At 37.7% G+C, this 24,039-nt stretch overlaps 1 protein-coding gene across 1 annotated transcript in view; it reads right to left on the bottom strand.

Annotated features, from left to right (window-relative positions):
• Positions 1 to 24,039, bottom strand: part of UNC13C (unc-13 homolog C) — a gene marked incomplete at both ends in the record, with an annotated part of 576,078 nt that overhangs the window by 374,653 nt on the left and 177,386 nt on the right. The window contains 2 exons of the mRNA XM_082648355.1: positions 13,499 to 13,570; positions 15,752 to 15,830. Of these exons, the coding sequence (XP_082504481.1) occupies positions 13,499 to 13,570; positions 15,752 to 15,830 (151 nt within the window). The remainder of the gene's footprint in view (positions 1 to 13,498; positions 13,571 to 15,751; positions 15,831 to 24,039) is intronic.

Genomic DNA, 24,039 nt, shown 5'->3' with positions numbered 1-24,039 from the left:
TCCATGAGGGCAAGGATGATGAGCACACTGCTCACTGCTGGATCAATCCTCAGAGCCTAACCTAGTCTCTGGCTTGAGATAGATGTTCAGGAAACATCAATTCAAAAAAAAAAAAAAAAAGGAATTATATTACTATCCTTGGTCTAAATTGGTTCTTCTGGTTCTTGGTAAAAGTATGAAGTAATGGAAAATATTCTCAATGCTGATTTTAACCCTCTAGAAACACTCCCTCCCCTCTTTTATATTCTACCCAGGCCTCATCTCCCTGATTCTATACCCTCTCTAACACTACACCCCTCCCCAGTCCCAAAGTACACTTCTTCTATAGACCTTTCCACAGAGAACTGCTTTCATCACCTATTCCTTAGGAAGGAGCTCATCAACGAATTGATAAGAAAGCCCTAGTAGTAGATAAAGGTTAAATGTGGCACTCTCCCATGGTGCTTTATATTTTAAAGGGAGATAATATTTAATAGCACATGGAAGCTGTTGGTAGAGTGAGCACTGAACGAGGAGCCAGGAGGCCTGAGTTCACGAGCACAGGCCCCATCATGTGACATATGAAATGGGCTTCAGAAGGCAGGAGCTCTCTTCCCTATTTCTCTAGTGCCTAAACAGTGCCTATCATCGTCCTTGGGCATAGTAAAGTTACAACACATTTTCTGTGTGTGAAATTAATGAATGTCTGTTACTTAAGAGTCTTGTGATCTAGGAAGAGACTTAAACTCTCTAATCCTCACTTTCCTGTACTACCTATCTACCATATTATGTTGAAGATCAAACAGTGAGATGGTAACAAATATAGTCCATAGACTTCAAACACTAAGAAAATACTAAGTATGGGCTTTCCCTGGTGGCGCAGTGGTTGAGAGTCCGCCTGCCGATTCAGGGGACACGGGTTCGTGCACTGGTCCGGGAAGATCCCACATGCCGCAGAGCGGCTGGGCCAGTAAGCCATGGCCGCTGAGCCTGCGCGTCCGGAGCCTGTGCTCCACAACGAGAGAGGCCACAACAGTGAGAGGCCCGCGTACCGCAAAAAAAAAAAAAAAAAAGAAAATACTAAGTACTAGTGTTGATAGTGGAGACTTGTTTGGATGTGTCTGTCCATTTGATTGTCATATCCCACTATGCAGGTGACGTCCTGGTAGAAAGACTAGCACTCTCTGAAGTTACAAATACAAATAACTTCCCACAACTACCTGATGCATAATGAATGTTTATTTACATAAATCCTGTAGGAGTCCAGCTGATAAGCAATGCTAAAAAGGAAGCACTTGTATTTTGCATTAATCATCCTTAAATCTCATTTCAGAATGTCTTCCCACAGTGCTGAAATGGCTAACTTGTCATTATTTTTCAAATCCATAGTACGGCAACAGCATATTTCCCTTTATTAATACATTCCCCTCCTTATGTATTTTCCCAGAATATGTTTGTTAATGGTGGAAGGAGGTTCCCTACCAGGCAGTTAAGCATTGCTAAAAAAATTTTCTAGCTTTTGAACAGCAAGATGCAGCCTTGCTACTCCATGAGGGGCTGGTCAAAGCTCTTTATATTTCAAGTGAGTCTACAGAGCAACAGTATGTTCAAACTATGGGAAGTTCTCAAGTAGAAGACCCCTGTGTTAGGGTTTGTATCGACAAAACAAGTGGATCCATCACTTTTTAATAAAGACAGTCTAAGCCAATAAATCTCTTGGCTTCATTCCCTAATGAAGATGCCTTGTCTTGAAAAGAACTGTTAAGAGTTCTTTTAGAATTAGAAGTATGTATTATGCATCTTTGCTTCCCATTTACTGCCTAGCAGAGTGATATTCAATATCATCAAAGTGACTTGAATGATTCTCGGCATAACAGATTTACAATCAGCTCTCCATTGACAGTTTCATGTTCTAGCTGAGCTGAGGGGCTGGAGGACCGTGTAATGTGTATATGTGGTGTGTGTGTGAGTGTAATACAAAATTTTGGGTTGAGCCAAAAAAATAAGAATGGACTTTAGGTATATTTGAGATTGCATAATTTGTTGTCTTAGTAGGGGAAAACAACAATTCTAACTCACTGGAACACTGGGTGGGAAGAGAACAGTCTGCTACTGAACGCAAGTGAGAAATACATATTAATTTTGAAAGCAAAGCTGGGCAAAGGGTTGATTTTGAACATGAATTCATCTGTATAATTTAAATTTGATGATGAACACACTGTAATTCCCTATATCCATTTTCATTTTATTGAATTCAAGTGACATATAGTCAGTGCTCTAAATCCTTAGGCTATAGTAGGAGTAAAAAATATAAGGACCACTTGCTAAAAAATTAAATAGGCTGAAGGAGGGCTTCCCTGGTGGTGCAGTGGTTGAGAGTCCGCCTGCCGGTGCAGGGGACACAGGTTCGTGTCCCGGTCCGGGAAGATCCCACATGCCGCGGAGCGGCTGGGCCCATGAGCCATGGCCGCTGAGCCTGCACGTCCGCAGCCTGTGCTCCGCAATGGGAGAGGCCACAACAGTGAGAGGCCCACGTACCACAAAACAAAAACAAAAACAAAAACAATAAATAGGCTGAAGGAAAGCAAGTGAAAGACAGCTGAGAAGGTTTCATTGAAATGTTTGGTTTGGTTAAAGAGGGATGGTCCATTTCATGAAAAGAGCAAGTGAAGCTAATTTCAAAAAGAAAAAACATGGAAAATTTACTAGACAGCACATTGAAAATCAATTGAATGGGGCATTAGAATAAACCATAACATGTGAAAGCTGTAGAAGCTGGAGAAAAACACTAGGTAATTCACTACAGGGTACATATCCCCAGTCTCAAAAAAATAATTATGAGTTTTTTCACTCTTGAGCTTTGGGGATATGGGCACATGTTTACCAAAGCTTGAAAAGTACTCTAAAATAAATGGCTAAAGAGAAATCAAGGAAACACTCCCATTTACAATTGCAACAAAAAGAATAAAATACCTAGGAATAAACCTACCTAAGGAGACAAAAGACCTGTATGCAGAAAACTATAAGACACTGATGAAAGAAATTAAAGATGATACAAACAGATGAAGAGATATACCGTGTTCTTGGATTGGAAGAAACAAGATTGTGAAAATGACTACACTACCCAAAGCAATCTACAGAGTCAATGCAATCCTTATCAAACTACCAATGGCATTTTTCACAGAACTAGAACAAAAATTTCACAATTTGTATGGAAACACAAAAGGCCCCAAACAGCCAAAGCAATCTTGACAAAGGAAAATGGAGCTGGAGGAATCAGGCTCCCAGACTTCGGACTATACTACAAAGCTACAGTAATCAAGATAATATGGTACTGGCACAGAAACAGAAATATAGATCAATGCAATAGGATAGAAAGCCCAGAGATAAACCCACACACATTTGGTCACCTTATTTTTGGTAAAGGAGGCAAGAATATACAATGTACAAAAGACAGCCTCTTCAATAAGTGGTGCTGGGAAAACTGGACAGCTGCATGTAAAAGAATGAAATTAGAACACTCCCTAACACCATACACAAAAATCAACTCAAAATGGATTAAAGACCTAAATATAAGGCCAGACACTTTTAAACTCTTAGAGGAAAACAGAGGCAGAATACTCTATGACATAAATCACAGCAAGATCCCTTTTGACCCACCTCTTAGAGTAATGGAAATAAAAACAAAAATAAACAAATGGGACCTAATGAAACTTAAAAGCTTTTCCACAGCAAAGGAAACCATAAACAAGATGAAAAGACAACCCTGAGCATGGAAGAAAATATTTGCAAATGAAGCAACTGAAAAAGGATTAATCTCCAAAATATGCAAGCAGCTCATGCATCTCAATATCAAAAAACAAACAACCCAATCCAAAAATGGGCAGAAGACCTAAACAGACATTTCTCCAAAGAAGATATACAGATTGCCAACAAACACATGAAAGGATGTTCAGCATCAATGATCATTAGAGAAATGCAAATCAAAACCACAATGAGGTATCACCTCACACCTGTCAGAATGGCCATCATCAAAAAATCTACAAACAATAAATACTGGAGAGGCTGTGGAGAAAAGGGAAACTTTTTGCACTGTTGGTGGGAATGTAAATTGATACAGCCACTATGGGGAACAGTATGGAGGTTCCTTAAAGAACTAAAAATAGAACTACCATATGACCCAGCAATCCCAGTATGGGGCATATACCCTGAGAAAACTATAATTCAAAAAGATTCATGTACCACAATGTTCACTGCAGGTTTATTTACATTAGCCAGGACATGGAAGCAACCTAAGTGTCCATCGACAGATGAATGGATAAAGAAGATGTGGCACATATATACAATGGAATATTACTCAGCCATAAAAGAAAACGAAATTGAGTTATTTGTAGTGAGGTGTATGGAACTCGAGTCTGTCATACAGAGTGAAGTAAGTCAGAAAGAGAAAAACAAATACTGTATGCTAATACATATGTATGGCATCTAAAAAAAAAAAAAATGGTTCTGAAGAACCTAGGAGCAGGACAGGAATAAAGACGCAGATGTAGAGAATGGACTTGAGGACATGGGGAGGGGGAAGGGTAAGCTGGGACGAAGTGAGAGAGTGGAATGGACTTATATATACTACCAAATGTAAAACAGATAGCTAGTGGGAAGCAGCCACATAGCACAGGGAGATCAGCTCCGTGCTTTGTGACCACCTAGAGGGGTGGGATAGGGAGGGTGGGAGGGAGACGCAAGAGGGAGGAGATATGCAGGTATATGTATATGTATAGCTGATTCAGTTTGTTATAAAGCAGAAACTAACACACTATTATAAAACAATTATACTCCAATAAAGATGTTTAAAAAACAAATAAAATAAAATAAAATAAAAGGCTTATGAAAACATTTCTTATTCCAACAAAGCCTAAGATGGAATGATGGTCACTTTAGAAACTGAGGAAATGAATGGCTAAGGAAAGCATGAAAAATACATCTGATAAGGGACTCATGTCTCAGGGGAATACTGCATACTGGGGGAAAGAGTGTATTTTTAGCAGCAAAGTAAGACCGGATCAAACAAGATTATAAGGACATAGTGTGGAGTTTTTGTGGAATAAGGCAAAAGATAGGATATTGGGCACTGAATAAAAACAAAGCAGAAGAAAACAAGGGGAAACAGTCAAATTAGCCATGGGCGATGGGAAATGGAAGCCTGTAACTGACCTTTAAGAGTTGGATTAAAGGGAAGAGAAAATATATATACACACGTACTTTCATACATACACACATGTACTTAGAGTAGGCAGTAAGATAATAGGGTGTAGCTACTAGGATCCGAGCTGATGTGAAAGGATGGGAACTGGTTATGTTATCAAGAGAGGGTCTCTGGCCTAGGTAAACAAGGAACTAGACATATGGAGAAGGTGGTCTGAAGAACAAGCAGAGCTCAATTACTGGAGTTAGGACTGAAGGACAGAATGGATTCAGCAATTTGGGAGACCTCCTGCTAATCTATTTTAAGTGTTTCTAAACTTTTCAAATCTTCTACAACAAACACATATTATTTGCTAAAATGTATGTATGTTCTGATAATAATAAAATGCATGCTCACTGAAAGAGTAATTTATAAACCCAAACAAGCATTAAAATAAAAAATAATTTAATTTTTCAAAGTTAGGTACGGTTTGATGCATGTTCTTCCAGTAATTTTTCTATTTATAGCCACGATATCAAGCTTTTGCAATGAAGTAAAGAACAATAAACATTATTTTTATATTACTAGTGTGATTCCAAAAAGTAAGGCAATTTTTATTGCTTCAACACTGCTTTAATCTGCAGAAATGATTACTCTGCTTTCACTCAGGTAAGACTTAGTAGCCAAGTACAACCTTTGGACTCCAAAGAGGAGGATGCTCATATTTTAGACATAGATTTTGTTAAAAACTCCTGCTCTGAGAAACTGGAATTTAAAGTGAGTTGCCCTAATATATCACTTTTTGAACAATTAGGACAGGGAATGAATTGCCTTTTCTATTGATAACTACATGGGGAAATTAAAATGAGTCCGAGAAATAAAGCAATCAAGCCTCCTTCAGGGAACAATTACCATTGTCTTTGGACCACCAAAATTCCAATCTACAAACTGTTAACACTTATAACAGGAACAAAGCCTGACTGTCTCCATTTGCCACATACCTTTTCTCCTTTTCCCTCTCCTATGTTAACCAGCAACTTAACTAATGAAGTTCTATTTTTCTCTGCATCCTGTGGGCTTCCCTCATAGAACTACATAAACCATCTCTTTCCTATACTTGAAAACAATCACATTTAGATAATTCCAGGAAAAAAGTATGCTTCTTTTTTTCAAGCATATTTCACATAGTTGATGCATGATTTTAGAAATCTACTTACTGTCCTCTAAGTATCATTTTGCTATTTCTGGACAAAAGCATCAGAAAGATTTGCAGAGCAAAGATTAGGTACAATGTGACCTTTGAAATTGGTCATAAGCATGAGGACAGAACAATGGTAGAATAAGTTCCTGAGTATAAAAACAGACATAATTTCACGACTGATTTACTCATTAGACTAATCATTACATAAGACTGACTGTAGAAGCTAAAATTACTTGGGTAAAATTTTTTGTCACAGAAAGTGCTAACAGAGACTAAAAGTTATGTGCCTATACATGGAAGACTGTAAGTAATTTGTTTTTACTTATATTGTTTTATAACAGGTACTAATTACCAGTGACCTAAGTAACTTATGGACTGAGTCCAAATAAAGAAGGTAGAACAGTGATAAAATAGATGGTTCAATAATTTAAGGAGAGGACAATATAGTATATACAGTCTGAAGTACAATATGGTTCCATGCCAATACATGACATGGAACTTGATCTGATAACAAATTAGGGTAAATTTGTCATGTACTATATAAGTATCACTTTTTCTCCAATTCAAACTTTCAATGAAAATATATATATATACAAATAAAGAAGGTGGTATGAGATGAGTAACTCATTAAATATAAGCGGCCAAAATAATTTGAATTTCTCCACTGGGAGAAACTTTAGGCATTTTAATCTGGAAAGTCTAATTCTTACCAGTCGGGGCAGAGACTGAGTTCTTATAAATCTTCTGACAGAGGCCATGAAAGAACAGGAAGAAGGGTTAGGATATTATAAAAGGAAGAGAGGCAAAGGGGTGACCCTCCCTCTTAAAGGGAACCCATTCTATTGTTCTCTTGTAAAACCAAGAAAGTCAATCGTGTAGCTATGTAAAGCTGTGTAGTGAAAGTAGACAATCATAAAAATAATAACTAATATTTATGCATCCAAAATGGCTGAAGTGCTGTCTATCTGCTATCTCATTTGATGCCCCTCCAAATCCTCTAGAAATATTAGTATATTCATTTTGTTTATTGGAAAACTGATCTGGAAACCTGGCAGATGAAGTTGATATAGCCCACTAGGTAAGTGTTGGGAAAAAAACATTTTACTTTGTAGAAGGGCTGCAAAGAAAGATTCCCCAGGCACCTAAATACATAAATAAATAAATGGGACTTAATGACAGATTTAAAAAAGCAGATTCTGTGGAAACCTAAGAAGTATGTTTGGGATCCAGTTAAACTCCATGGGCTTGGATCTTTGGGTTTTCAGACCATTTTCAGATAGGACATTTAGACTTGACTTCTACCTAACGTGGGCATTGAGGGTAGTAATCAGAGACTAAGCATTTTCAGATCTTTATATATTTTTTCAGGACAGAATTACTGATCAACTTTAAAATTTGAAAAGTATTTTAATTAAACATTTAAAAATAAGAGAACTGGGCTTCCCTGGTGGCGCAGTGGTTGAGAGTCCGCCTGCCGGTGCAGGGGACACAGGTTCGTGCCCCGGTCTGGGAAGATCCCACATGCCGCGGAGCGGCTGGGCCCGTGAGCCATGGCCGCTGAGCCTGCGCATCCAGAGCCTGTGCTCCGCAACGGGAGAGGCCACAACAGGGAGAGGCCCGCATACCACAAAAAAATAAAAAAATAAGAGAACTAAGCTCAAATTTATTATAATAAATGTAAACTGAATCCAACCATAAAAAGACAAATTCTGAGATTGAATTTTAAAACTAAGCTATCTGTTTTTATGAGATATGCATAAAACACATTAAGATTTAAAGAAAGGGCCAGAAAAGGTTCTATCAAGGAAGATATTAACCTAATTACTTCAGTGAGCTGTATTAATATCACATAGAATATGTTTAAGGAAAAAACATGTAAGAAATTAACAGGATTGCTACCAAAAGTTGAAAGAAACAATTTATCAGGGATATAGAAGTCCCAAAATTTATGTACTGAACAGAAAAAGCTCATATGGGATATCTACAGTGCTGATCATGTACTAAGCCACAAAGCAATTTTCAATTAAATACTAAAGACTGAAAATACAGTCCACGTCCTCTGAACACGATACAGTAACAAAAATAAAGCCCTTATGTTTGGAAGATTAATGAATACACTTTCTAAGTAACTGATGAGTCAAAATATTAATCACTGGACAATTTATGAAATAATTCTATCTCAACAACAATAAAAGCACTATATATCAAAACTTGTATGATGCAGCTGAAGTGTGCTGAGAGGAAAATGAATAGTTTAAAATGCATTTGATAGAAAAGACAAAAAGAAAATTAGGTTATACAAGTGTGGTAAAAATATAAACAGAAGCAACAAAATGATAGACACGAAATCTTTGAAGTTTAGAAGGAGGAAGAAAATGAAGAAGGAATACACAAGGGATGGAAATATTCTCTTTTTAAAGCTGAATGATGGATATAAGGTGTTTGTACTGTTATTTACTCCCTTCATTTATGTTGTAGATATTATTTTGTGTGTATGCACTAGTTAATAGCAACAATAAAAATTAACAAACTACATATTCAACTTAGTAAGTTAGAAAAATAGCTTCAGGGAAAATATAAAAAGTAGAAGATGAGTAAGAGCAGAAATAAATGAAATATGAAACAAAGAAACAAAATATGGAGTCAACAAAACAAATGCCAGAGAATCTCTTGCAGTACTGACTCTATAAAAGAGAGGAAAAAAAATACAAATAAATAATAAGATGAAAACAGCACAAGCTTTTATAAATGATACAATTATATGAACAATTTGACGGTATTAAGTTTGCAAATTTAGAAAAAAGGATAACTTTCTGGAAAAAATATAAATGATTAAAATTGACTCAAGAACAAATGTTTAAATAACATGGATAGAATTGTTATACTACATAAATTGATTTAGTAGTCATAAAACCACCCTAAAAAATCAAAAACAAAAAAATGTGCAAGACGGTTTTAAAGGCAAGTTTTGTCAGTCTTTCAAGGTTAGCAACACTTACTTTATGCATATCACCCTAGAGAAGTGGAAAAGGAAAGCTTCCCTACTTATTTTATAAAATTCGTTTATTCTTGATGCCACAATTGTTCAAAGACATGGTAAACCATAGGCCATTTTACTAATGAATACAGGTGCAAAAATCTTACATAATTAGCAAACATATGAGAAAACTGATGTCAAGAAAATTTCAGTAACTTGCGTAAGTTCCCTCAGCTAGTAAATGGTGGACTTGGACCAACATGCTTCTCAAGCCAAGGACCATGATTTCCTTCTCTTGAAGAAGGAAAGAAGCAGCCCCAATAGCAATACTACTTGTAAACAAGAGATAACCTGTATATTTGGTGTCATTGCTGATGACTCCCCTGTCAGTACTCCCTGCAATCTGCCCCTCAGTTGCAAAGGTGACAGGGAGGCACTGGGCTTAGCAGGTACTCTGGATACTTCATCCTAAGACCCTGTTCCACTGCCCTGCCACTGCTGTGCCTGGCAAGACATTTCTTTAATTCTCCCTCATTGTGAGATAAGTATTATTACATTACTTTAACGATGAGATAAACAAGTCTCAGGGAGACAAAGCATATTGATAAGAAATGAGTTCTCAAAGGCAGTAGGAGGTGGAGCTGAGATTCAAATTCAGGCCACATCACTTCAATACTTGTTCACGTGGTATGAAAGGATTCCTGTTCCTGAGCGGGAGTCCGGAATCCCTGGGTGAACTGAGCCTGCAACTTCCAGATTGAACCCCAGGCCCCAGACAGGTGTTCTGACCTGCTTCCTCCTTCCATGTTTCTTTCTAGGTCATGCTAGGAATAGGACCCAGCTCTGATATCCTGTTTATCCCCACACCTAGTTCTTGCCAGTCCCTTTTCTTTGGCCTGAATCCTGTTATTGGAAGAAGGACCTCTATCCTCCTAGACAAATCAACCCTTTATGAGAACTGACACTCCCTATAAGCCTGGCCTTAGGCCAGCCTCCTAAACATGGACACCAACCCAGATAGAACAAACAGTGTTCTAGAATCTCTTTTAGCCTTGGTGATTTGGATTCCTCACTCTACCTGAGTTTCTCATAACCATCATCTAAGCCTGTCTTAGTCTAAATACCCCTGACTACTAAAAGCTTCCATTATGAACTATAGCAACAGTGGGTACAGAACATAGTATCTCAGCTCCTCTCTCACTATAAGCATCATGACAGCAGGGATTTTTAAATGAGTTGTTCTCTGCCTTATTTCCAAAATCTGAAACACTGCCTGAAACACAGAAGACAGTCAATTAATATTTGTGGAAATAGTGAATGGATTTACTGTGACTGTGCTACTCTTGGCTCTAAACCTAGGAAACTACCCCTGAGAAAGCAAGCACAAAGCTGAGCAGTGCAGTGCCAGGCGGATTATTGTTGTGGTATATGGATACTAGACTGTTATCCTGTCTGGTGTTATCAAACCAGATGGGAATATTTCAAAGCTGTAGTACTTAAGGGCTGATTAGACGGAGATTCCCAATCAGTCCCAGTAGCTCCTTGTGGTGACTAGGAATTGGTGATGGACGGGGCGCCTGGCAATACTTTGCTCACTGCCAACAGTGTGTCAGTGGAGGTGGTGCTGGCTGACCCACTGTCATCTTGCATCAGACTTTATAGCCCTTTCCTTCCTTGGAAGAGATGACTGAGCGTTTTACCGCACATCTCTTTAATTCAAGTAGAAGGGCTACCATTTTCCACATGGCCAAGCCTTTTTTCTTCATGTAAAGGCAAATATTTCATGCTTCACATTGAGGGTGCCTGGGACTCACGAACTGGGAAGTGGAAAGTATTTGCTCCAGCATTTATGTTAGTTGCCCATGTAATGACTTAATGTGACAGCTTGTCAAGAGTGGCATTTAATATGCCTGTTGTACAGAAGTCATATTTCATTTGCTTTTTGAGACATGAGCCCCAGGAATACGGGCTCTATGAGTTTTAGAGGGAGCTGATGATGGACTCTGTTCATCCACTCAACACCCACACAGAAATATCTTCTACATAGGTCTTCTGAAACTAAAGAAGCAAAATGATATGTTTAAGTAAAGGAACAATAGATCAATAGCTAATTTAACTGTGAAGTGAGGGTGTGGTCTCTGTCAGAGCCTCAGAAAATGTAGTAGCATTCCTCTCATTTCTGTCGCTTTCCTCTTCACTTTTCATAGGAATGAGTATTTGTGCGTTAAACCAAATAGCAAATTTTAAAATATAAGAAAGGAACAGTCTAGGAGTCTATCAATAAACACCTTCCATCTTGATCATTTCCTCAAAAGCAAAGGACTGGATACTTTGAGATTCAGCAAGCAATATGAAGCTTTCTCATATACCAGAGAATGTTTACTTTCTCTCGTAACCAAACTATAGTGAAAATATTACATGGCATCATAAACCCAGTAGATAAGAAGCAGCCCCTGGGAAAGCAGCCATATTTTAAAAATCCTACGGCACAATAAAAAATGTTCTGAACTTGCTGTAGCACCCAGATATCCAAAGGGACATGTACTATTGCTGATGTAGTACTTAAGGGCTGACTGGGTTGGGGAGGGCAGCTTGCTGATAGACACCTAGGAAAGGTTGGCTTTGGGTGGAAAATGACAATGACAGGAAGAAGAGAATGAAAAATATAAATAATGGTGTTTAAATGGCAAGTGTATAGAGATTTAAAACAAGTAATAATAGTGGCCACATTTTTATTCTCTAAGAATGACAAAGTCTCTAAAATTGGGGGAGGTAGAGTACCTAGTTGCAATAAAGGAGGGCACAGATAAATTGTATTGGATAAAAGCCCCAGCAGAGGGACTTTCCTGGTGGTCCAGTGGTAAAGAATCTGCCTTGCAATGAAGGGGACATGGGTTCGATTCCTGCTCAGGGAACTAAGACCCCACATGCTGCAGGGCAACTAAGCCCGTGTGCCACAACTAGAGAAGAGAAAATCCGAACACCACAACTAGAGAGAAGCCCATGCACCACAACGAAAGATCCTGCGTGCCTCAACGAAGATCCCAAGTGCCGCAACTAAGACCCGACGCAGCCATAAAAATTAATTAATTATTTTTTTTTAAAACAGCCCCAGCAGAGTGGCTGTGCAGGATGCATTTACCATGGCACAACACCCACTGCTCATTGGAATCACCTGGAAGTTTAAACAAACCAAAACAAAACAAAAAAACCTCTTCTATCCAGACTATATGTGAAGCCAATTAAATCAGAATCATGGGAGTGAGACTCAGACATAAGTATGTTTTAAAGCTCCCCCAGGTGATTCTAATGAACAAAATTCAAGAATCCCTGACCCTACTTGTACCTTTTAATCATGCTGGTTCTTTCATTCAACAAGAATTGACAAAGCTTCTATCTTACGTCAGACAGTGTACTAAGCAATAGGGATGAAAATATTTAACAAGAACAACTAACAGGATATAGTGCTACCTTCATGGAGTCTAAAAGGAAAGCCTTATGCAAGATAATCAAACTGTAGTAACAAAAATAATAAGAATACCAGCTTGTATTTATTGTTTACTGTACCCTAGGCCGTGTAAGCGTGTTAAATATTCATCCACTCCCTTAATCTTCTGTATTATTATCACCTCACTATACACATGAAAGAACTCAGGCTCAGAGAAGTTACATAACTTATCAGACATAACAATGCTAATTTAGTGGCACAGATGGGACTCACTCCAAGCAGCCTTCACTCTTAACCATGCTACACCATACTATACTATGGAGGTCATGATTAAATGCTAGAAAAGCCCAGTGGAAGAAACTAATAATTGAGCCAGAAGGGGAGGAGGGTGTTTGGGAAAGCCTCCAAAAGGAAGCAAAACGTGAACTATGTAAAAACTTAGCAGGATTTTTTAGGTGGACGGTGACAAACTGTGTTAGGATGAAATGGCATTTGTAAAGATGGGAAGGTGCATGCGTATTTGAGCAGCACAGGATAATTTGTACGATCGTGCAGCTGAGGACCTGAGAAACTTTGTTTAGGGTCAGACTTTCCCCACGTTCCCAATGATTCCTAGAACTCTGGAATGAACACAACAAACAAGCAGCCCAGGCAGAATGCTTTTCCCCAGACCACGATCAATGCATAGTTAGTAACTGACTCTGCACCTACCAATTCCTCATTATTTAGAGATGTCCTAATCACCATAGCCAGGGAGAGTCCAGATTTCCGGGCAGCCAGGGTCTTAAAATAGAACCAAAAAAACACAGAATTATGAGGTGACTGCTATGTACCTATTACTCAGCAGAAGGTGAAAGTGTAAAAGTACAGACTATCGCTATTGACACTTTAGTCAATAGGGACCTACCATTTTCAGTAGTCAGCCAGTTCATCCAGAATGTGGAATCATAGGACATTAGAGCTGAAAAAGTCCCTTTAGATCATCAAACCTAGGCTCTACATTTTACAGATGATAAAACTGAGGCCCAGCAAGGCAGGCCTGAAGCCCAAGTTTTCTAGGCTAGCAAGAGGCTTCTAAGACATTGTTTTTCCCCAAGACAATCATAATCACATTCCTTCATAAAACATAACCATTGATACAGAGCCAGCTGATCTGTCTGATAGCCCTGAATCACGACTGGTACTAGATGATTCTTGAGTTGTCCATAGTTCCCTGAAATATGCTTCCACATCTGGCCAGAATATTTTCTTCCAAGGGTCCATTTTGCCAACTGAGAATCATCAGTAGACTTGTTTTCTTCACTCAATGTTGGTAACTTAGGTGATTTTAAATAAGAGTCACATCCCTTTAGTTTCCCCTGTAAAATAGAACCATTATGCTGCTCCCACCTGAAACATATACAATATAATATACCCGATGGTGCTATAGAGAACTCTGGAAATCAGGAGTGCTATGTGGGAATATTAAATCTTCTCTCCCATTAAGAACAAAGGGAAGTCACAGTGGAATAAGAGATCTGGTCAGAAATATATCTCCTTGGAGCTACAAAGCCAGTGTGCCCAGTTAGGTTGAGTACAGTCCTAAGTGAGCAGGTGACTCACTCCTCACTTGTAAACTCCTACCATCTCCACTCCTACCACGTAAACTTATACAGGACTTACCTCCAAAGATGATCTTCCATCTCGGACAACTACTGTCCCTAAAGTTATGTTTTTATTTTATTTTAGTCTGCATTTGTACCTGTTGTTTATGTAAATTGGTCTGTCTTTCAGAATTGAACTAGATGTTAAACCTTGGAGAACCCAAACTTCTTATTCGAATATGTCTCTTTTTATTTCCCCATCTTGCTCTCTTTGATCCCATGAATAAGAGCAGTGTACATTTGAAAAGACTGCCAAGTATTAATTAAATAAAATGAAAGTCACTTACCATGGCCTGAAGTGTCCAAGTGACAGAGAAAACAAAATATAAATAATTAGACATATGACAGGTGAGAAAAGAGTGTAATAATGTTAAATAAGCCTAACACTTAAAAATAATGTCACACTATAATGGCAGGAATCTGAGCTAATTGTACAGACATATCATGCTTTCCAGCGAAAGATTTTTCCAGGCAAGATTTTGCCTTTCCTAATTTAAAACTAAAGTGATGACCTTCAGATGAAGGTTTTCATAGCAAAATTGAAAATGACTGGTATCAAGAAATTGTGCACGTTGTTGCTAAAAGGAAAACTTCAGTTTCTCTGAGGGAAAATATATTTTAATATAATAAACTACTAAGAATGAGCCTCCAGCAAAACATGAAAACATTGTGAATGATAGAAAACATTTCTTTTTCATGTTGATGGGCTATTTGTTTTTAGAATTTAATACAGACTATTATCAATTCTTTGCATCTCTAAGCAGTCCCCAGCCTATTTCCTATAGGAGAGTTTGTCATTCAGAGTTATGTTCAGGGCTAATAAAGGTTTTAATGACTTGGAAGCCATGGTTTTCTCTGGAGAGTGGAACAGCTTATTAATTTGGCTAGACTTGATCTTAATATATGAGAATAAGGAAGTGATTAATATTATCTGCATGCTTCATAAAGCAGTTTACTGAGTTAAGATGAAGACTGTCAAATATAGCCTTCAACTGCAAAGTAAACTTGTGGTCACCAAAGCCCAGGTGCAGCAGCCCACTTTCCATGCTGTGTGATTTCTTTCTGCTCAATTATAGGGCCATTTTAACTCAATTTGTAATTTCAACTAATATTAAGAGCTGTCAAAAGGTTAGAGTTATTTCCTCCATCTAAGAGATTTTAAAGAAATAATAAATATAACACTTGGTAGCATCCAGCTTCTGCTGTGTGTTATTCTATGAAATATTTACAGGCTAGGCATTTAATGAGAAGGACAGTATGACATCTAATAAAGATAAAGACAACGTATGCAGTCAAAATGAATTAAACAGGAGTGACTCACCACATCTCGTACAATAGGCAGAGTTTTTTTCCTTCGGAGATCTGGCATACTATCAATACCATAAAGTCCCCAACCGGCTCTGAAAGAGGGCACAAAGGAATGATTTTAATGGTTAACTGACTCTTTATAAGAAAAATTCCACTCTTTGTAGTAAAAAGGCTGTGAAAAAAGGTTAAAGGATTATCATGCTGGTTCAGACAGCAGCAAAGATCCAAGACTCAAGGACCATTATTGAGGTACCAAAAAGGACACTACCACACATAGTGATCTCTTGCCTTCTTAGATAGTTCCATACTTTGAAACTTTATAGATGGCCTGATTTGACACATTGTTTTACTGTACCACAGAGAGGACAACTGAAACTGTTAGGTATATGGAACTTTGCACCTCCAGGAAAAACAGAACCAAACCAGTTTTGCTGAAAGTTTGGTCTGTCTGCAATGGTAAAAAAAAAAATTACTTTTATTGTAAAGATACTATGTTTTGTGTATATTGCATCTTCACAGATTGAACTCCAAAGTGGCATCTCAAGGATTCAGAGACACATCTAAAATATTAGTGATTATTCCAATACCAGAATTTCCACTTATCTGAAGTATCTAAAGATAAATGCACAAGATTATAATAATTTGTTATACAAGAATGTTCACTGCAACTTTTTTTTTGTAGTTAACAACAAAAGCTAGGTCACCTAAATATTCAACAACAGTATACCGACTGAATGAATTACAGTATATTATACAATGGGAAGGATGCAATCGTTAAAGTGAATAAGGTAAATATATATGTGTATATATGAAAAAATACTTATAGTATGTTCAGAAAGCAAGTTTGCATATTATGTTTCGTATGGTCCCACATTTGTATGTGCATTTATATATACACAGAACATTTCTAGAAATATATTCACTAAATTGGTAAATCATAGTTACCTCTGTTGAGTGAGAGAAACTGGGTGATAGAAAAAGAGAAGACTCTCCCTATGTTATAAATCTGTTAATGTCCAATGTTTTTATAATAAGCATGTGCCGTCTTTGCAATTTAAACTAATTTTAAAATATATTAACATTAATACTTATTAAAATAAGTTTAATAGATTGAATTGGGGATTTTTTTTTGCGGTACGCTGGCTTCTCACTGTTGTGGCCTCTCCCGTTGCGGAGCACAGGCTCCGGACGCACAGGCTCAGCGGCCATGGCTCACGGGCCCAGCCGCTCCGCGGCATGTGGGATCCTCCCGGACCGGAGCACGAACCCGTGTCCCCTGCATCGGCAGGCAGACTCTCAACCACTGCACCACCAGGGAAGCCCTGAATTTGATTTTTTATTGCATTAAAGCTAGTCTTTTTATACAACCAAAAAGGGGCTAACGTCATTGATGACAGCTACTCCTTCCGCTCACTTGAACTGCAAAACCCCTGCTAACCTCTAGCTGAGAGTCAGCTTTTGCACCAGAAACACCACAATTCATACTGTTGGGTTTAGATGGGCAGCTCTGCCACTGGAATAGGCTACAACAGCCAAAAATAGGTTATCAGCATTTTACTGTCCAGTTTTCACTGACACAGATTGTTTCTTCATTTCTGCTGCTTAATTTAACAAAGGGAAACCTTTGTCTTATTGGATCTCTCTTAGAAGCCAGTCTTAATTCAAATACTTCCAGTTGTACCAATTTGGTGATCTTGGACAAATTACAAAGATGCATCATACAACTCATACAAAATATTAAAAGCAAAATATTAATAAAGATGAGATGGTAATAAATAGTAATAATGCCATAAACTACATGTCTGAAAATGAGGACCAAATGCAGTAATAAATGTGAAATATTAAAACCACTGCACACAGGTAAGAAAGATGTCAGTGACGAACAGAATATACTTAAGGTCACACACCTGAACTAAAAGTTACCTGTAGATCATAGAATACAGGACAAGAGTAATTGTGGGGCAGAGATCAAGGAAGAGGAAAGAAAGAAGAGGGGGAAGGAATAAAAGATGGGAGGGGAGACAGTGTGTGGTAGGGGGAGATGACACGTAAGTAGTCCACCACTGAACCTGTGAAAAAGGAGTTAATACAGCTTCCATCGTTTTCTAGAATAATGCCAATTGACACTCTGTAGGTTAAGGGCTGTGATAGTCACGGTGACAGTCAGAGATGAAGAACTGCAATCACAAAAGAATCATTGGCAGCATCTCCTTATGAACTGCAAGAAACTGCAGAGTATAGGAGGAGGAAAGGGCAGTGAATATTTTGTTTTCTTTGCAACACTCACCTTCAGAAAGACTACTGCTCTCTCAGTGTGACGTCTTTCTTCCCTCCTATCCTATTTCCATATTCTTGCCTTCTCCCTGCCTTGACCCTCCCACATCCCAAACATCAAATATATGGGAAAAGGATTATGTGAGCGGGTTCCTAAAAGGATTTTTCCAGTTTCATTTGCTCCAGTCTAAGGCTCTGATTTCAAGCAGTTTCTACTTTCTCTCCTCTGTGAACAGGATAATAATGGCATAAAATGTACCTCAATAAATGTCTTTCCACCACATTACATAGCAACCATACTAACTGCCTCCAAGTGTTTTGAAGTTACTTTAATAACTCTGTAAAGAAACACATTCAATTGTGATAATGGTTGAGAAAATTATTTATAAACTGCCAAGTGTTATATAAATGAGTTATGTGTTTTCTTCCTATCAATAACAAATTATTTATTTTCTTTATGTTTTCCTTCTTGTGGAACTTAACTTCCCAAGTCAGCCTAGAATTTTGAGCAACCTCATATTTTCACAAATTCAGGAATCAATTACACATATATATGTTCCTGAACCTCACACTTCACCCTTATGCTTCTCTCGTCAGAACAGAGATATCCAAGAACTCAGGCCAAACTTGAACCCAAGTTAGAAGACGTGGATCCAAAATGCATCTCTGTGCCCTCTGAGTTTGTCATTTACTTTCATTAAACCTTTATTTTTAAATTGCAATGCAATAAAAATGTTCCCTTAACCTTCACAGATAGTCCCCAAAATGTTTTTTATCAGGCTGTGTTTCCTTATAATTTTACATTTTCATCATTACTATAAGAAGTTTGTATAAATGTATACTTTAATGAGCTTATCCATCAAGTAATAATAAAACTTTTATTTCAAACCTGAATCTTAAAAAATAAATAAATAAATAAACCTGCCCTAATAGCCTCACCTCATGCATAGAGAAGTGCTTGGTGAATACTGTGAAGCTCTACACAAATATCTTCGTAGTATTTACTGAGAGACTTCCTAACCAGGAGAGATCTGGGAGCGATTAGATAACAAAAAAATGGTGAAGCCTGGAAAGAACAGTAGGTAAGTAAATTATTGCCTTATAGGCAAGAGGTCAAGTTCATGGATATCCGTTAAAGAAATGAGCCAGGCTTGATGATCTGGAGGTCACAGGGAGTCATCAACACAGGCAACAGCAGACAAGTAATTCTGAAGGGAAGTCTAATTCTAGGGAAGAAGCTGTTTGATTTCAACCCTTTCTGGTATAGCTGATTGGATTAAGCCATCTTTAACTGTAGTAAGCAAACTAGCTAATTCTAGCTAATATTTATGTGGCGCTTACCAGGAGCCAGAGAGAATGCTATCCATCATAGACAGTCTTTACAAGCATTACCTCATTTTATTCTCAAAAAATCCAATAAGGTATAACTACAATTATGTCTCTCACTTTATAAGTGAGGAAATGGAAGCATAGAATAGTTCAGAATCATCCCAAAGGTCATTATCTAAGTCAGAGTTAGCACTGCCAGGATTTGTCTTACCACACTCTACTGCTTATATGATTACATTATTCCACATTTACAACAATAATATGAGTTGAGGTTTCCCATTAATCCCATTTTACCTTTAATAAACCGTAAACTGAACAATTTCCCCAGGCCTAGAAATATCTGGCAGAGCTTGATTTCTATTGCAGGAGTGTCTTGCCTCAAACCTCATGTTCTTAATAACTAATGTATTTTTTTTTTTTGGTAGGAGGAAATCAGAGGCCTGTCCTAGTAAAGGTGCTGCTAGTATTTGAATTTTAAAAATGTATTCTAAGGGTATTATCTTTGAATTAGAAACACTGTATTACTGTATAAGATAGTCCCAATCCTTCCCAAGTGGTTCCTCTCCAGCTATTCAAGTGTTCTCCCAAGGAAAAAGGAGACCTTTAGACTACAGGAGTTACAAATGAGATAAAAGTATCAGGAGATCTACAGAAATATCTGGAACGTCAATGATCACATATAATTGACAATGGATATAATCTTACAGGCTAAACTGAGATGTGTTCTAATCCAACATTTGTTGTATTAAAAAGTCTTCATATTTTTCATGGTTTTATTCCTTAGTTCTCTGCATAATTATACTAAAAGAAGTTTACTGAGTTTAATAACATCTGAGTATAAAAGTATATGGCTATATACCTTGACTTGGATTAATTATCTTGTTACAGAAAAAAACACATATTGTCTAAAAGATATATACAGTATTCTGTAATTTTTAAGAAATCTGATACACAGGTAGAAGAGGTAAAGCTGATTTTTACTAAGTACATAGTAATTATTTTTAATCCAAAATTGATCTGATAACATACGGAGTCTCTACGGATTGAAAAAGAACTCTGAGAAGGCACAGGGAGAGTACTGCATGAAAACAATTGAGCAGGTTTCCCGAAAGTAGTACTTTCTGATTACGGGACAAAGATGTGCTACTTCCGCACGTGGATGCTTGATGCTTAATTGGTAATATTCAGAGACTTGCTGATTTCCATTAGAAATCAGAAAATTGGTAGACTCTGTTTATATCCAAAGGAGTTGTTAAATTAATTGAAGACTACAGGCCTGAAAAAACAAATTATAGTGCTTCTGTTTATTTCTATGTTTCCAAGGCATTTATTGGGCAGGGCTATATAATTAATCTTTTTTTAGCATTATGGAATATTAAGGCAATGTAAAGGTTAACAATAAATCATATGAACTCCCTCTCCTCTAATACAGCTGTGCTCTCAGCCTTTTAAAAACAACTCTTTGTATTTATTTCATTACTTAATGGTGATAAACATACAATGATCTACATTGCTTTTTTGCTTAACATGATCTATTTTACATACATTTTAACACACTTTTCTTGATGATCATTATATACTTTAATTATTCCCCTGCAGCACATTAGGATATGTTATATCCTAATATTTTTTTTTCATTTTTTTTTCACCTTCTGGAAAAGATTTCCATTACTGTCAACACCGAATGAGTTATTTATGTTTGTGTAATTGATGACTCATTCCTCACAGCCAATTAATCACCAATTCCTAATGATTTTTTGATTCTTTATCTCATCAAAACTAAGGCACCATCTATCATAAGATAAAGCATTATTTTATACATCATTGTGAAAAAATCAAATTAATCTGACACCATGCTTTCTTAGCAATTAGAATTTAAATTTTATACTAATTGAAAGGGCACTCTTTAAGTGACTTTGTCTATGGCATAGATTACTGTCATATGTCATGCACATTGTTCTATATATGAAAAGGAAAATATAAGCAAAACAAATTGTTATTCCTTAAACTTCTCATTCAAAATTCAACCTTTCAGAATTACTCTGCAACCCAGAATTGTCACTGTCTGGGACTTTTTCCAACTTACTGTCTTTTAAGCCATCAAGAGCAACAGTGATCGGGCATTATGGGAAACAGTGCTCCATTACTGTCTCTTGTATTCCCAGAAGCAGATAGTTCTGCTGCAGATTTCAGCGATGATGGGCTCTCAACCTTACCAAAAGCATCAAAAGAGACAAACGAGACTGTGATCCGTCCTCCAATCATCATTGCTTTTCTAAACTGAAGTATTAAGAGATTGCAATTGTCCAGCCATACCACTAGCAATAACAATAAAATGATTACACTTTCCCAGGGCACTTTTAACTAAGTTTACAAGCATGCAGGCTTGTAAACTCTTACAACTGCTGCTTGGCTACTAATGTTTTTAAGACACCATCAGTTATTAAAATGCATCTCCATTTGTTATAAAGTATAAAAATGTGCATTGTAGAATTGATAAAACAATTCAGCTGTCTCCCTCTTGAACTCTCCCACTGACAGTGCCCTAGTCCAGGCTTTCCTATCTTAACTAATCTTAGAATTTTTGCAGCCCATTTTTTACATTGCCAACGGAGTGATTTTTCTAGAACACAAATTTGAAGATGTCTTTTTTTTAATACTCAATATGCCTTATACCTACAAGTGCCTACAAAGAACAAACCCCTGTACATCCCACTAAGGTACGATGTCTCCTCCAGTCTCATCTCTTTCGACTTCTCCCTATACTTCCTTGTTCCAGTCATCTTGAACTCCTTGTAGATCCTCAGAGGCATCACACTGTTCCCTACTTGTCTGTGTTTACTCTGCTATTTCCTCTGTGGGTACTGGCCTCCTTGCTGAGTGTCATAAGCTAACACCTACTGACCTCTCAAATGAAACTTGAACATAATGCTCATCAGTCCATAGGGTAGATGTAAGTACATCCTCCCCATCTCAACCAACTCTACTTGACTGTGACCTCAACATCAGGATGCTCAGTGGAAGGGGCTGGGGAGTGAGAGGAGGAAGAAGGGGGGAAGATCATGCCTCCCGCTTTTCAGTCGGGCTTCTCAGCAGCTGTGGGTTAAAATTAAATATTTGTTACTGAGAGAAGGATATCCTACTTTTTGATTGAACGGGGGCAGAAAAACATTGGAGAACAGTTGTTCTAAGTCTTCTGCCATAACCCCTGTAAAACCGCATTCTGTTTGTTTACATGGAAGTCCCTGCTAGAATATAGGTTTCCAAAAGATGAGAAATAAATCTTACTCTTCTCTACTCCCCTAGAGCCAACCCTGGCATGTAGCAGGGAAGACCGAAACATGGAAGGTCAAGTGACTAGGCCTTGACACTGGAGAGATGAGACATTAAGCAAGCTATGGTTTTTATGATCTCTGCTTCATTATCTCTGAAATAACACCTAAAAAGAACAAGACAGAAGCCAGAGGACCAGGGAGAAAGGTAAGGACCACACACTGAAGTGGGGTAGCAGGCAAGGACTTAGTCATTGGAAGAACATAAGAGCCTAGTTACTCCACCAGGAAATATTTTGCAACCTCTATGAACCTTGATTATCTCATGGAAAATGCAAAATTTACCTTCACAGTGGTATTGTGGGGAGCACTGATTGAGAAGACCTGTGTAAGCAGATTATGCATTACTGGTAGCAATTATTTTATCATAGACTTGTATAAACAGGAACATTATTGAAGTTGATGGAATGTTTGCTGGCCCACTGCTGCCCTACGGCTAGTCACATTCCTCCAACTAAGGAACAGATTAGTAACAGTCTCTGGCAGACATGCACTTGTGGGTAGCTATCTACTTAAATAATTAAAGAAACAGAAGGGCAGAAAGATAAATTTGCGATTGCATTCCATGCGGTATTCTGAGCGCTATTAACTTCCTCTTCTGACTCAGCTTTGGTCTAGACTTCTTTCCTCTGCTGGTCTCGTTTTGGTTAGTGCCTCAGCCCTGAGGAGCATGCATCTTGGCTGAGCTTATTCCTTGCCTAACGCTCATCTACAATCCTGGTCCCAGTTATTTAACTTTATGTTGAACAAAGGTCTCACAGATGCTCCAACCAAGTCCATTTTTTTTGTTAGCTCTAATCTTGAAAAACACCGCTTTTATCCTCTCAAATAATTGTCTAAGCCCTGACTTAAAACAGAAATAAAAGTCAAAGCATAAAGCTTCCCCCTAGTACTAATCATGCCAGACTCCTCTATCTTCTCTTCATTACTTCTTGGGTTCTCTGAACTGTGGCCATCAAGTACGATATTTGTCTTTACTGAAAATCACATCTAGTCCTCTAAACTACCACTGATGATCTCTGTGGAGGGAACTACATTATAGACCAACATGATGTCTCTCAGTAAAACTGGCACAGCCATATTTCCTTTTGCCTTGGAGTGATCACTAGTTCCTTGCTGGAGAGTGAGATGAGCCAGTCCTATGTATCTACCTAGTTCCACATTCCTAGGTTCAATCAACTGCAGACTGAAAACATTTGGAAAAAAATAATCCAGAAAGTTCCCAAAAGAAAAAAATTGAATTTTCTGTGTGCTAGCCACTATTTGCATAGCATTTACAACTATCTAAATAGCATTTACATTCTACTTGCTATTGTAAGTAATCTAGAGGTGATTAAAAGTATACAGGAGGATGTACATAGGTTAT

Source organism: Grampus griseus (genome assembly GCF_964374135.1).
Source record: "Grampus griseus genome assembly, chromosome: 2".
Classification (NCBI taxonomy): Eukaryota; Metazoa; Chordata; class Mammalia; order Artiodactyla; family Delphinidae; genus Grampus; species Grampus griseus.
The sequence above is the reverse complement of the archived record's forward strand: the minus strand, read 5'-3'. Positions and strand labels throughout refer to the sequence as shown.